We start from the raw sequence: 15,847 nt of genomic DNA, 5'->3' as shown, positions 1-15,847 counted from the left end.
ACCAAGAAAATTGGCCCCTTTTCTGATATTACTTATCCCCATTCTTTCTCAAAGAGCATACTTGAGGTCAAATGGATTACCACAATGGTGTTTGCCCTCTGCTGTTTGATATAAGTGATGATTTTTTTTGTAAACCTGACCTACAGAGTGAGCTGATTGACTATTAGGCTATTACAACTAATGTTGAATCTTTTTTTTCTGTTGTGTCCATTCACATGAACTATCTGGAGGTCACTGAATAGTGATCAGAAATGAGAATCTTAGTTGTTTTTTTCCCTGTCTGTGGCCCTGGATGCAGGACATTGTAATGCCATAATTGAGAATAGTTAATTTATTATTTAACTGGGAATTGAATAGTTTATCTTCTGATCTGCTTGTCTTTATTTCACACTAAACAATGATATTATCTGCTAAGTCTTCAGTGCTATATTTATCACATTGCACACTCAACTTTATTTCTCTTTTTCAAACCAAGTTCTTGTAGCTCGTTACAAGAGTAGTATCCCTAAATGCCTATTGATGGATGAGAAATGATGGGTATTACAACCCACTGATCCATGTGCACTAATGCTGGTAAATGCTCTGCAAATAATTTAATCAGAAGATTGTAGAGGTATCTAGTGAGAACAATTAAAGAATGTATAAAAATATATTTTGATGGGCTTTGGATAGCGTTGTCAGTGTCCTTTCCTCTCTAGCATCTGAGTTTCAATCCAGGTGGTAAACTCTTCTTTGTTAGCTGTAAGGGTACTTTGTGAAACAAATTTGGACAACCCCAGTGCAGTTCTAATGGGCACAGATCAGTGCCAAAATGACTACTGTGATTAAGTTGTAAAAACATTATTTTGGTGCAGTGTGAGGAACTTTTCAAGTTTGGAGCTGAGCTAGGGTTTTAAGACAATGAGGAGAAAGCTTTACTCTCTGCACAACCCTTGCTGTACTAAAGCTGGAAATATTTCTTGCTGATTGTGTGTCTCAAGTAAAAGTGGGGCATTCCACAACACTGACCTTCAAGTGAGCACAAATTTCTCAAATAAAGTTATTAGTGAATTCTCCACTTCTTATTTTGTTTAAGAGGCAATTTAAAAACCTTGCAATTTAAGAATAGCAACCAGCAACATGATAATACTGTCTCTGCACCACTGATGTTTTGGTGCATTATAGAAGTAAAGATAGTGAACGTTGGTAAACTCAGCAGGTCTGGCAGCATCTGTGGAGAGAGAGATAAAAATATAATGAATTATATAGTGGGATAAGAGAGTGGAGGAAATGGGGCACAGTAGAAGGTTGAGGATAGGTTGGAGCTAAGGAGCAATTTATGAAGATACAGACATGAGACAAAGGGGGTGTTGATGAAGTTGTTAAGGACTGAGTGTTAATTGTAGCATAAATGTCAGAACATACAATGTATTATTAGGAGAGCAAAGGTCTCAGAGCAAAACTGAACAACATGGCGTAGGTGGTCATGTGGGTGAGAGGTGAGATTGTGCTGGGACATGGCAAAGGAACCAAAAAACAAAAATGGGTGAGGCGGGGGGGGAGCATGATGAAGGGGAAGTTCACAGTTGTTATAATTCAGGTCAGTAACTCCAAAGTGTTTTATGAAGCCTGCCTGGATCAAATGTTTTGCACTTTGAATTTGGCTAGGATAAGCTTGATATGTTTCACTTCAGATATTATTTAAATGACCCACCATGGAACTTTTATCAAATGAAGTTTAATTAAGAGTATAGCTAACAGGTATGGAAAGAAAATTAGCAATAACTTTTATCAATTGCAACCAAAATAATGTATAACCCTTACCAAATATATCTAAACTGTTCAATCAAACAAAAACTACCCATAGACAAAAACCCTTTCTACAGGTATTCACATGATACTGGAACTGAGTCCTTTGGTTGGAGAATTGAAACCTGACTTCTCAGCCTTGTAAATTCTAACGGCCCTCTGGGTACACTTAGAACAGTTTGAAGTTGGAATAGCATCCCAGAACACTGGGGAGAGAGACTCTCTAGACAAGCTAGCAGCAGCAGATGTTCTGCACCAGGAAGGCAAGAGGCCTTGCTTTTAGCTACCCAGCAAAATTTCTAAAACCAGGGAGGAGGAGCCTCTTTTCAGCTTGATATCCCTTCTAAAACTAAACTGCTGCCAGCCAAAACAGAAATGATTCTATGATTCTAAACTTAAATTCACTGTGAAGAAAAAAGTGTGTCCCGAAGACATGACCTGCCACCAATCTTCCTCCTAACATTGCAGGATCATAAAAGATCCCAAAGTAAAAATAAACAAACCCCATTTAAACCACATGAGGAGCAATAAAATGATTCTCCAGTCAACTCGGCAACAATGACATAAGCTGAAGCTGAGGAGAGCTGCAGAGAATGTGATTTAAGAAAAACATTTCTCTCATTTTTTCACGAAGGTACACTAATGTCACACGGTTTAAAGTTGTTGAACTCAATAGTGAATCCAGAAGACTGTAATGTGCCAATTTAGAAGATGTGGCGTTCTTCCAGTTTGCATTGGGTATCACTGGAGCATTATAGCAGGACTGACAGATATATGGGCATGAGAGCAAGATGCTGAATTGAAAAGGCAAGTGACCAGCAAGTTAAGGTCAGACTTGCCAACAGAGCGAAGTTTGCAAAACGGTCACCCAGTCTGGGTTTAGTTTTCTCAGTGCAGAGGAAACTGCATTGGGAGCAGCAAATAGAGTAGACCACGTCTAAGGAGGTGTAAGTGAAACACTGCATCACCTGAAAGGAGCGTTAATTCCTGAACATCTCCAGAGTAGCTGCCAGACCTGCTCAGGTTATCCAGTGTTTTCTGTTTTTATTTCAAATTCCCTGTATCTGCAATATTTTGCTTTTATTTCTGCATTATAGAAAACCTGGTGAGATAAATCTTAATCTTGTGTGGAAGTAGAGAAGTCTTAAATGTTGAAAACCTGAAATATTGGGAATGGACAACGTGTCTGCTAATATCTGAAATAAAAACAGGTTAACATTTCAGATGGATTCCTCCACCACATCTGAAACAGTAACCCATATTTTGCTTTTAGATACCGATTAACCTGCTGTTCATTTGTGGCATTTTCTGTATTTAATTATATTAAATTACCATTTCAGTATCTCTCGTAAGTGTATTTAGAAAAGCAAGCCTGTGGTTAAAACCACAGGCTTACTAGTGTGCCTACGTTTTCTATTTGTTTCTCTTTTTAACTTGTTTTCCCTCCTATTCTTCTACCCTTCCCATACATATCAAAACAGGAAGAATCAGCAAGTCATGAATGTAATCAGCGTTTGGTAGTTCTGTATGGTGTTGGGAAACAACGTGATGAAGCTCGACATGTAATTAAAAAAATAACCAAAGACATCCTGAAGGTTTTGAACAAGAAGAGTACTGCAGAGACCGGTAGGCAATGTTTGGGATTTGTTAAGTGTCGCAAGTTCTAGTTGTGTATCCCTTAGATCATGTTTACACTTATATGCATTTTTAGCATGTTAATGCAGGGTGAGTGTGATTGACATCCTCGCTAATGATTTTGAGAAATATTTTTTCTTGGATATGACTGTATTTTATACCTGTATACATTTCTACACAATACAGAAAATGTGACTGCAGTGTTATTCTCCTGAAGGTGCTGATTCTTATGAGGGTTTGATTCCTTAGATACCAGATGCTTGGTGTGACTTTCAAGAGGCTCATTTTCCTTTTTATGCTGAGTTAGTGTGAGTTTTGATGGAGTCTTGAGTGAATCATGATGATGATTAGAGAAGTTCTGATCATATGAAAATGGTTATGAAGGCAAGGTGCAGAAAAAATATACAAGGACTGTACGTAAATGCATGGGTGTACATATCAGGGAAGGATTAACTTTCTGCGTGTCTCAAATAGACTGAGGGGTTTCCTAATAGAGGTCTTTAAAACTATGAAAGTTTTTAAAGTCAAAGTAAAGTTTATTTATTAATCACAAATAAGGCTTACATTAACACTGCAATGAAGTAACTGTGAAATTCCCCGAGTTGCCACACTCCAGCACCTGTTCGAGCTAACGTACCTTTCAGACTGTGGGAGAAAACCGGAGCACCTGGAGGAAACCCAGGGAGATACAGGGAGAATGTGCAAACTCCACACAGTCAGTGAGCCAAGCCAGGAATTGAACCAGGTTCCTGGCGCTGTGAGGCAACAAGGCTAATCAATGTATAGTGGATGTAGAGAGAATGTTTTCACTTGAGGAAGAATTAGAGGCCATCAATATAGGACAGTCACCAACAAGTACAATGGGGAATTCAAAAAAACTCTACCCAAAATCTAGTAAGAATGTGGAACTTGCTGCATTAGGGAGTGGTTGAAGGGAATTGTCTAGGTGCATTAAAGGAGAAAATAGACAAGCATTTTAGGGAGAAGGGACTAGACGATTACAATAGTTTATTAAGATAGGAGGAGACTCAAGTGAAGCATAAACTCTAGCACTGTCTGGTTAGGCATAATGACATTCCAGTCCTCCTTCAGTGCTATAATTTTTTTTTTTGTGTTCAAGTCACTGAAGTGGAATTTGACCCAAAACATTTTGATTCAAAGATGAAAGTTCTACCACCTGAACCATGGCTGACACACCTAAGGGAGTATCTAAGCGGTTCGCTAATCTTTCAGCCAGCTATATGGTATCTTGTGCGATGCTTAGCCTAAATGGAAAAGGATAAGGGCATTTGGCATTCAATTGCAGCTTTGGGATTCCTTGATCCACCCTCTTGGCCTTATGCAATACACTGTTCCCTGCCTACCATAACAGACATGAGTTTTCTGAGATGTTTTAACAATGTCTCTATGTAATGTACTGGAAGCAGTTAAGATCATTCCAAATTTCTTTCCTATGTCTGAATAAAGTAGCTATAAGCTACATAACCATGTAGGTAAAGTTCCATAAGTGCTGAGTGCCCTCATTCCTTCCAGAAATCACATTCCTATGTTTGATGTTGGACAAGGAATGTTAGTCAGCTGTTTAATTATTCAGAACTTAAGTACAAGATCAGGCTCAATTGTTGCAGGCATATTTGAATAGAGACATGTCAGAGGAACTGTGATTAATTTATTTCCCCGACCCTGTCTTCAAACCCCAGTTAGATAATTAGATAGTATTGCTTTATTTTTGTTATTTCAAAATGCCCAAGAAGTGATCAACATATTGTTTTACACCTGCATCATCCTAACACTACTTGGAGGTGAATGTCTGGTTAATTTGTATTTTTTGGCAGTTCTGGTTGTGTGAACAGTGTTGGTCAGGGTGTGGAAGACCTCTGTTTTCCTTGGAATAATGATGTGGGTTTTTGATATCCTGGCATTTATGAAACTATACTTACGTGGCATGATCTATTGTTTGACGAGGTGATTTTTTTTAGGAGCATCTTAATGGATGAGAGGGAGATGGCGAGACAGGCTTTGCACTAGGCATTTAAAACTGGAACTAGCAAGCTGAATGAAAAAAATTGAAAAGGGAAAGATGAATGCATAAGCATCAAGGTTACATAAAAATATAGATAATTAGTTCCTGATTCACCAGAAGGACAGCACCAATGCCAGTGCAGTATCCCCATAGAATGTCAAGATAAGTTGCAAGTTTAGGCACAATGCCTGAACCCACAACCTACGGACAGAAGAGGTGAGCCAACTTCATGCGCATTTGAAATCAAGTTTGAAAAAATGATTTTAAAAAGTTTGCTGTTTCAAAAAGATAGACACATATTGGCAATGAAGATTCTGGAATATACTGCAGGTTCAACTGAGGTAGTTAATCTTCTAGAACAAAGAAAATTACAGCACAGGAACAGGCCCTTCAGCCCTCCAAGCCTACACCAACCATGCTGCCCGACTTAACTAAAACCCACACCCTTTTGGGGGTATATCCCTCTATTCCCATCCTATACATGTACTTGTCAAGATGCCCCTTAAAAGTCACTTTCGTAAGCGCTTCCATTACCTCCCCCAAGGTAGATGATCAACTGTGATAGGTGATTACCTGACTTCTCTTGCATGTTCTTCAAAGTTTACTTGCAGTGTTACATGGTTATGTGTTGTATACTGCAACAGTTGACTTTTGTATTTTGATTGCAGGAGGAGAGGAAGGACAGAAGCGCAAGAAAAATAAACCAGAACCATTTCCTACAGCTGAGGATATATTTGCCAAATTTCAGCATCTTTCACATTTTGATCAACATCAAGTTACCTCTCAGGTAAGAGACAGGACACCATTAATCTGCTGAACTAAGTGCGAGGAATTGTCAAGTTCCACACTGCTGCACACGCACTGTGATGGAAATTAAAATTGATAAATTGGAGATGCTGGCGTTGGACTGGGGTAAACACAATAAGAAGTTTCTCAACACCAGGTTAAAGTCCAACAGGTTTATTTGGTAGCAAAAGCCATTAGCTTTCGAAGCGCTGCTCCTTCATCAGGTGAGTGGGATTTCAGTTCACAGGGCATATAAAGACACAAACTCAGTTTACAAAATAATAGTTGGAATGCGAGTCTTTACAGGTAATCAGGTTTCAAAAGTACAGACCATGTAAGTGGAGAAAGGGTTAAGCACAGGTTAGAGATATGTATTGTCTCCAGCCAGGACAATTAGTGAGATTTTGCAAGCCCAGGCAAGTTGTGGGGTTACAGATAGTGTGTCATGAACCCAAGATTCCAGTTGAGGCCGTCCTCATGTCTGTGGAACGTGGCTATCAGCCTCTGCTCAGCAGCCCTGCACTGTCATATGCCATGAAGGCTGCCTTGGAGAATGCTTACCCGAAGATCAAAGACCGAATGCCTGTGATCGTTGAAGTGTTCCCCAACAGGAAGAGAATACTCTTGCCTGATGATTGTTGAGCAGTGTTCATTCATCCGTTGTCATAGCCTCTGCATAGCCAATGTACCGTGCCTTGGGATATTCTTTCCTGCAGCGTTATCAGGTAGACAGTGTTGGCTGAGTTGCAAATGTATGCACCGTGTACCTGGTGGATGGTGTTGTCGCGTGAGACAATGGCATTGTTTCGATTATCCAGTGCATCTTGCAGAGATTGCAGTGGCAAGGTTGTGTGGTGTTGAGGTCACTGTTCTCCTGAAGACTGGGTAGTTTGATGCAGACAGTCGTCTGTTTGAGGTTGTGTGGTTGTTCGAAAGCATGAAGTGGGGGTGTAGAGATGGCCTTGGTGAGATGTTTGTCTTCTTCAATGACATGTTGAAGGCTCCAGAGAAGATGTTGTAGCTTCTCCGCTCTGGGGAAGTACTAGACGACAAAGGGTACTCTGTCCGCCGTGCCCCCTGTTTGTCTTCTAAGGAGGTCGGTGTGAGTTTTTTTTTTGCTGTGGCATGTTGGAACTGTCGATCGATAAGTTGATGACAAGATCTTCAACCGATGCTATAAACTAGATACATTGATGACATTTCCTTCCTTTGGACTCAAGGTGAAAAATAATTGAAACAGCTATGTGATGATATCAACAAGTTGCATCCCCCTATCAGACTCACCATGGACTACTCTCCAGAATTTGTTGCATTCTTGGACACACGCATCTCCATCAAGGACACTCACCTCAGCACTTCACTGTACCGCAAGCCTTTGGATAGCCTCACGATGCTCCACTTTTCCAGCTTCCATCCTAAACACGTTAAAGAAGCCATCCCCTATGGACAAGCCCTTCGTATAAACAGGATCTCCTCAGATGAGGAGGATCGCAACAGACACCTCCAGATGCTGAAAGGTGCCCTCATAAGAACAGGATATGGCGGTTGACTCGTTGATTGACAGTCCTGACATGCCACAGATAAAAACCACACAGACCTCCTCAGAAGACAAAGGAGCATGGCGGACAGAATACCTTTCGTCGAGTACTTCCCCAGAGCGGAGAGACTACGGCATCTTCTCCAGAGCCTTCAAAATGTCATTGATGAAGACGAACATCTTGCCAAGATCATCAACCCACTTATTGCCTTCAAACAACTGCATGACCTCAAACAGACTATTGTCCATAGCAAACTACCCAGCCTTCAGGAGAACAGTGACTATGACACCACACAATCCTGCCACAGCAACCTCTGCAAGACGTGCCAGATCATCGACGTGGATGCCATCATTTCACATGAGAGCACCATCCATCAGGTACATGGTACATACACTTGCAACTCAGCCAACTTTGTTTACCTGCTACACTGTAGGAAAGGATGTCTCGAGGCATGGTACACTGGGGAGACCATGCAAAAACTATGACAACAGATGAATGAACACCGCTCGACAATTACCAGGCAAGAGTGTTCTCTTCCTGTTGGGGAACACTTCAGCGGTCATGGGTATTCGGCTTCTGATCTTTGGCTAACCGTTCTCCAAAGCAGCCTTCACGACACACGACGGCGCAGAGTCGCTGAGCAGAGACTGATAGCCAAGTTCCGTGCACATGAGCACGGCTTCAACCGGGATCTTGTGCTCATGTCACGCTATCTGTAACCCCTACGACTTGCCTGAGCTTGCAAAATCTCACTAACTGCCCCGTCTGGAGACAATACACGGCTCTTGCATTCACATTATCTGTACCTTAGAGACTTGATTACCTGTAAAGACTTGCATTCCAACCATTATTTTGTAAATTGAGTTTGTGTCTTTGAATGTCCTGTTTGTGAACTGAAATCCCACTCACCTGATGAAAGAGCAGTGGTTTGAAAGCTAGTGGCCTTTGCTACCAAATAAACCTGTTGGACTTTAACCTAGTGTTATGAGACTTCTTACTACATATTACTTGCACAGGCATCATTTAATAACTGGTACCTGCTTTGTCCTTTTTCTGTCTGATGCCCTGCTTCCTTTTCTGTTTTAGTGATGCCCTGCACCATGTGTTTTGATTCTTAATTTTTAAAAAATAAGTAACTAAAAAAGTTAACGCTTTCTAGAAACACAATTTGTTTACAGCAAACTTGTAATTAAAATACAAGTACGTTTGGATGGCTCTGAATTTCTGACAAATATACATAATTGTGTGTGTATTTCTTCTAATTTTGGCTGTTCTTGCTCATAAAGGAATTAAACCAGTGCAAGACAAAGTGCCATCTCTTTGAAAAAGTGAGAATCTTGTGTTCACTTTCATCCTATTTTTCTGTTATGACAGGTATCACGGAATGTGCTGGAGCAGATCACTAGCTTTGCCTTAGGAATGTCCTATCATCTGCCTCTTGTTCAGCATATTCAGTTCATCTTTGATCTGATGGAATATTCCCTTAATATCAGTGGACTGATAGATTTTGCTATTCAGGTAACATTGGCACTAATCTGTTTTGTTGTTTTATTTTCTGTTTGCATAACTTAAAACCTCCAGAGACAGAACGATGATATAGACTTTTGTTGCTATGATGATGAGCTACAATTTTAATTGTGACTAATTGTTACAATCTAGTGCAAGAGTATAATAAAGACAGAAATAGCACTGCATGCTTGACTTGTACTGTCTACATTATATCATGGCCATGAGAACTTTTTCTGGATTTTGGATGTTCTTGTTGTTTAATTATTAGAATGCCAGTTTCTTCTTTCTCAGATACTTGCATGTTAAGGTGCAGTGTTTGCACTTAACCTATGTTTCCCATGATTCTAACAACTTCAGAATTATTTGTTTATATTGAAAACAGCAGCAAACGTTTTTCACACATTCTTTCGTTTTTCTGAAGATGCTGAAACTGGTTGGAATGCAATTCCATGAACATCAGCAATTCACTGCTACTTAATTCAATTTGATGTTCATCATCTACAAGTTTAGATGATGAATACAAGCAGGCTTTTTTTGACGGCGGCGGAGTGCAGCTTTACTTGATCATATCTTCAACCAAAGTCCATAAACATGCCCTTCAGCAAACAGACTATCCTGAATGATAAAATCATAGAATTCCTACAGTACAGAAAGAGGCCATTCAGCCCATCAATCCTGCACCAACAGCATTCTCATCTAAACCATATTCGTGTGAACAGGAGTAGGCAATGTGCCTGATTTCTCCCAGCTCCAATGGCTGCCTTTCACCTTTTCCAGGGCATTATGCCTGAACTTGCAACTTATCTTGACATTCTATGGGGATACTGCACTGGCAGAGGTGCTGTCCTTTTGGTGAATTAGGAACCAATTGCCTATATTTTTCAGGAACCTTGTTGCTTATGCATTCATCTTTCCTTTTTTTTCAATTTTTTCATTCAACTTGCTGGTCCCAGTTTTCAATGCCTACTGCAAATCCCGCCTCTCCATCTCCCTCTCATCCATTAAGATGCTCCTAACAAAATCACCTCGTCAAACAATAGGTCTCCAATTGAAATGCATGTTCTGCCATAGACTGGGGGTTAGTTTGTATGTTCCATTACCACAACTGGGAATGTGCTTCATAACTCCTCAATGGATTAGATTGTAAATAGCAGTCTTTTTGTAAAATGAAAGCACTACTAATTTTTTAGAAAGTTGATTTACCTGTAATGGAATAACCATTTGTGTTCACTATGAAGTCATTTCATCTGCTACTTGGAAGCAGCTGCATTATTCTGCCTTCATATGTCAGGCTGCATTTTTATTCATTCTTTTGTTTAGACATCTTTGCCATCTTTAATTGCATGAGAAGGTAGTGGTGAACCACCTTTTTGAATACAACTGAGTGGTCTGCTAGCTTATTTCAGAGGACAGTCAAGTCAGCAACATTGCTATGCATCTACATAAGAACATAAGAAATAGGAGCAGGAGTAGGCCATCTACCCCTTCGAGCCTGCCCCGCCATTCAATAAGATCATGGCTGATCTGTCGCTGCTCAGTTCCACTTTCCCGCCCTCTCCCCATAACCCTTAATCCCCTCTCTTATCAAAAACCCATCAACCCGCGTCTTAAAAATATTTAGCAAGGCAGCCTCCACCACTTCAACGGGCAGAGAATTCCAGAGATTCACCACCCTTTGAGTGAAGAAGTTCCTCCTCAACTCCGTTCTAAACCGCCCCCCTTTTATCTTGAGGCTGTGCCCCCTAGTCCTACTGTCTTTTTTGAGCGGGAAGAGTCATGCAGACCAAGTTAAGGATGGCACATTGTTCCTTTGTGGATGAAGTAGTACAGCAACAATCCAATAATCTCAGTCATCAGTGATGACACTCATTAGCTCTGTTCTGACATACTGTCAGACCTGTGAGACTTCCAAGCTTCTGCAGTAATTTGTTTATACCCTTACTTGTTCAGCCTTCTGTTACTTGATGCATTTGTTCCACTGGTTAGTATCTCCCTACAACAACAGAGTTGAAATCACAAAAGCTTACTTAGTTATTGTAGTTATATCCCACCCATGTGCCATCCTCAATTTTGATGTATTGCTATGGTATTTAGTTGTGGACGCTGATCAGAAATTGTGCTGATTACTTGTCTGCTTTTTTTTCTCTCTGTAGTTGCTGAATGAATTGAGTGTGGTAGAAGCAGAGTTACTTCTGAAGTCATCCAGTCTGGTTGGCAGCTACACAACTGGTTTATGTCTGTGCATTGTGGCGGTACTGCGACGCTATCATTCCTGCCTTATCCTCAACTCTGAGCAGACAGCACAAGTGTTTGAAGGGTGAGACTTTCACATTCTGTTTTTCAATTTTAAATGAGTTATGGAGATTTGCATGCACCCCCAAGTTATGAGATGTATTATTTTGGTTGGTGCCACTGGGAGATTTGATACTTCCTTCAGAATGGGGAGGATGTGGAGAGAATTGTTCTCTCCTCATTCCTGAATACTTGTCAACAGGTGGCTTCACTGCAGCATTATTGACAAGCAGATGGGATATTAAAAAAGACTTGCATTTATATAGCACTTTCCATAGCCACCTGACATGTCAAAGTACTTTACAGACACTGAAATGCTTTTTAAAAGTTGAGTCCCTGTTGTAATGTAGGAAACTAATTTGTGCATGGCAAAATGATAATGATCAGATCATTTTTTTGTGATGTTGATAGTTAAATCATAGCCAGGACATAGGGCAGAAGTCCCCTGTTCTTCCAAATATGGTGTTTTTTCATCCACCTGAGCAGGCAGATGGGGCTTCAATTTAATCTCTCATCCAAAAACAGCAACCCTGTCAGCTCAGTAATCCGTCAGCATTGGAGCGAGGACCTTGATTTTTGTGTTCAAATCCTGAAGCTGGGCCTTGAAACCAGAGCCCTGGGCCTTGAAACCAGAGCCCTGGGCCTTGAAACCAGAGCCCTGGGCCTTGAAACCAGAGCCCTGGGCCTTGAAACCAGAGCCCTGGGCCTTGAAACCAGAGCCCTGGGCCTTGAAACCAGAGCCCTGGGCCTTGAAACCAGAGCCCTGGGCCTTGAAACCAGAGCCCTGGGCCTTGAAACCAGAGCCCTGGGCCTTGAAACCAGAGCCCTGGGCCTTGAAACCAGAGCCCTGGGCCTTGAAACCAGAGCCCTGGGCCTTGAAACCAGAGCCCTGGGCCTTGAAACCAGAGCCCTGGGCCTTGAAACCAGAGCCCTGGGCCTTGAAACCAGAGCCCTGGGCCTTGAAACCAGAGCCCTGGGCCTTGAAACCAGAGCCCTGGGCCTTGAAACCAGAGCCCTGGGCCTTGAAACCAGAGCCCTGGGCCTTGAAACCAGAGCCCTGGGCCTTGAAACCAGAGCCCTGGGCCTTGAAACCAGAGCCCTGGGCCTTGAAACCAGAGCCCTGGGCCTTGAAACCAGAGCCCTGGGCCTTGAAACCAGAGCCCTGGGCCTTGAAACCAGAGCCCTGGGCCTTGAAACCAGAGCCCTGGGCCTTGAAACCAGAGCCCTGGGCCTTGAAACCAGAGCCCTGGGCCTTGAAACCAGAGCCCTGGGCCTTGAAACCAGAGCCCTGGGCCTTGAAACCAGAGCCCTGGGCCTTGAAACCAGAGCCCTGGGCCTTGAAACCAGAGCCCTGGGCCTTGAAACCAGAGCCCTGGGCCTTGAAACCAGAGCCCTGGGCCTTGAAACCAGAGCCCTGGGCCTTGAAACCAGAGCCCTGGGCCTTGAAACCAGAGCCCTGGGCCTTGAAACCAGAGCCCTGGGCCTTGAAACCAGAGCCCTGGGCCTTGAAACCAGAGCCCTGGGCCTTGAAACCAGAGCCCTGGGCCTTGAAACCAGAGCCCTGGGCCTTGAAACCAGAGCCCTGGGCCTTGAAACCAGAGCCCTGGGCCTTGAAACCAGAGCCCTGGGCCTTGAAACCAGAGCCCTGGGCCTTGAAACCAGAGCCCTGGGCCTTGAAACCAGAGCCCTGGGCCTTGAAACCAGAGCCCTGGGCCTTGAAACCAGAGCCCTGGGCCTTGAAACCAGAGCCCTGGGCCTTGAAACCAGAGCCCTGGGCCTTGAAACCAGAGCCCTGGGCCTTGAAACCAGAGCCCTGGGCCTTGAAACCAGAGCCCTGGGCCTTGAAACCAGAGCCCTGGGCCTTGAAACCAGAGCCCTGGGCCTTGAAACCAGAGCCCTGGGCCTTGAAACCAGAGCCCTGGGCCTTGAAACCAGAGCCCTGGGCCTTGAAACCAGAGCCCTGGGCCTTGAAACCAGAGCCCTGGGCCTTGAAACCAGAGCCCTGGGCCTTGAAACCAGAGCCCTGGGCCTTGAAACCAGAGCCCTGGGCCTTGAAACCAGAGCCCTGGGCCTTGAAACCAGAGCCCTGGGCCTTGAAACCAGAGCCCTGGGCCTTGAAACCAGAGCCCTGGGCCTTGAAACCAGAGCCCTGGGCCTTGAAACCAGAGCCCTGGGCCTTGAAACCAGAGCCCTGGGCCTTGAAACCAGAGCCCTGGGCCTTGAAACCAGAGCCCTGGGCCTTGAAACCAGAGCCCTGGGCCTTGAAACCAGAGCCCTGGGCCTTGAAACCAGAGCCCTGGGCCTTGAAACCAGAGCCCTGGGCCTTGAAACCAGAGCCCTGGGCCTTGAAACCAGAGCCCTGGGCCTTGAAACCAGAGCCCTGGGCCTTGAAACCAGAGCCCTGGGCCTTGAAACCAGAGCCCTGGGCCTTGAAACCAGAGCCCTGGGCCTTGAAACCAGAGCCCTGGGCCTTGAAACCAGAGCCCTGGGCCTTGAAACCAGAGCCCTGGGCCTTGAAACCAGAGCCCTGGGCCTTGAAACCAGAGCCCTGGGCCTTGAAACCAGAGCCCTGGGCCTTGAAACCAGAGCCCTGGGCCTTGAAACCAGAGCCCTGGGCCTTGAAACCAGAGCCCTGGGCCTTGAAACCAGAGCCCTGGGCCTTGAAACCAGAGCCCTGGGCCTTGAAACCAGAGCCCTGGGCCTTGAAACCAGAGCCCTGGGCCTTGAAACCAGAGCCCTGGGCCTTGAAACCAGAGCCCTGGGCCTTGAAACCAGAGCCCTGGGCCTTGAAACCAGAGCCCTGGGCCTTGAAACCAGAGCCCTGGGCCTTGAAACCAGAGCCCTGGGCCTTGAAACCAGAGCCCTGGGCCTTGAAACCAGAGCCCTGGGCCTTGAAACCAGAGCCCTGGGCCTTGAAACCAGAGCCCTGGGCCTTGAAACCAGAGCCCTGGGCCTTGAAACCAGAGCCCTGGGCCTTGAAACCAGAGCCCTGGGCCTTGAAACCAGAGCCCTGGGCCTTGAAACCAGAGCCCTGGGCCTTGAAACCAGAGCCCTGGGCCTTGAAACCAGAGCCCTGGGCCTTGAAACCAGAGCCCTGGGCCTTGAAACCAGAGCCCTGGGCCTTGAAACCAGAGCCCTGGGCCTTGAAACCAGAGCCCTGGGCCTTGAAACCAGAGCCCTGGGCCTTGAAACCAGAGCCCTGGGCCTTGAAACCAGAGCCCTGGGCCTTGAAACCAGAGCCCTGGGCCTTGAAACCAGAGCCCTGGGCCTTGAAACCAGAGCCCTGGGCCTTGAAACCAGAGCCCTGGGCCTTGAAACCAGAGCCCTGGGCCTTGAAACCAGAGCCCTGGGCCTTGAAACCAGAGCCCTGGGCCTTGAAACCAGAGCCCTGGGCCTTGAAACCAGAGCCCTGGGCCTTGAAACCAGAGCCCTGGGCCTTGAAACCAGAGCCCTGGGCCTTGAAACCAGAGCCCTGGGCCTTGAAACCAGAGCCCTGGGCCTTGAAACCAGAGCCCTGGGCCTTGAAACCAGAGCCCTGGGCCTTGAAACCAGAGCCCTGGGCCTTGAAACCAGAGCCCTGGGCCTTGAAACCAGAGCCCTGGGCCTTGAAACCAGAGCCCTGGGCCTTGAAACCAGAGCCCTGGGCCTTGAAACCAGAGCCCTGGGCCTTGAAACCAGAGCCCTGGGCCTTGAAACCAGAGCCCTGGGCCTTGAAACCAGAGCCCTGGGCCTTGAAACCAGAGCCCTGGGCCTTGAAACCAGAGCCCTGGGCCTTGAAACCAGAGCCCTGGGCCTTGAAACCAGAGCCCTGGGCCTTGAAACCAGAGCCCTGGGCCTTGAAACCAGAGCCCTGGGCCTTGAAACCAGAGCCCTGGGCCTTGAAACCAGAGCCCTGGGCCTTGAAACCAGAGCCCTGGGCCTTGAAACCAGAGCCCTGGGCCTTGAAACCAGAGCCCTGGGCCTTGAAACCAGAGCCCTGGGCCTTGAAACCAGAGCCCTGGGCCTTGAAACCAGAGCCCTGGGCCTTGAAACCAGAGCCCTGGGCCTTGAAACCAGAGCCCTGGGCCTTGAAACCAGAGCCCTGGGCCTTGAAACCAGAGCCCTGGGCCTTGAAACCAGAGCCCTGGGCCTTGAAACCAGAGCCCTGGGCCTTGAAACCAGAGCCCTGGGCCTTGAAACCAGAGCCCTGGGCCTTGAAACCAGAGCCCTGGGCCTTGAAACCAGAGCCCTGGGCCTTGAAACCAGAGCCCTGGGCCTTGAAACCAGAGCCCTGGGC

The 15,847-nt window shown here is 45.4% G+C and overlaps 1 protein-coding gene across 1 annotated transcript in view; it reads left to right on the top strand.

Moving 5' to 3' along the window:
• Window positions 1–15,847, top strand: part of med12 (mediator complex subunit 12) — a 181,741-nt gene that overhangs the window by 85,691 nt on the left and 80,203 nt on the right. Inside the window, exons 16-19 of the mRNA XM_080187507.1 lie at window positions 3,270–3,414; window positions 6,115–6,233; window positions 9,145–9,288; window positions 11,433–11,596. Of these exons, the coding sequence (XP_080043633.1) occupies window positions 3,270–3,414; window positions 6,115–6,233; window positions 9,145–9,288; window positions 11,433–11,596 (572 nt within the window). The remainder of the gene's footprint in view (window positions 1–3,269; window positions 3,415–6,114; window positions 6,234–9,144; window positions 9,289–11,432; window positions 11,597–15,847) is intronic.

This window comes from Carcharhinus amblyrhynchos, chromosome 4, assembly GCF_965287045.1.
Source record: "Carcharhinus amblyrhynchos chromosome 4, sCarAmb.v2.hapA, whole genome shotgun sequence".
NCBI classification, from domain to species: Eukaryota; Metazoa; Chordata; class Chondrichthyes; order Carcharhiniformes; family Carcharhinidae; genus Carcharhinus; species Carcharhinus amblyrhynchos.
This window is presented reverse-complemented; position numbering and strand designations above follow the sequence as displayed.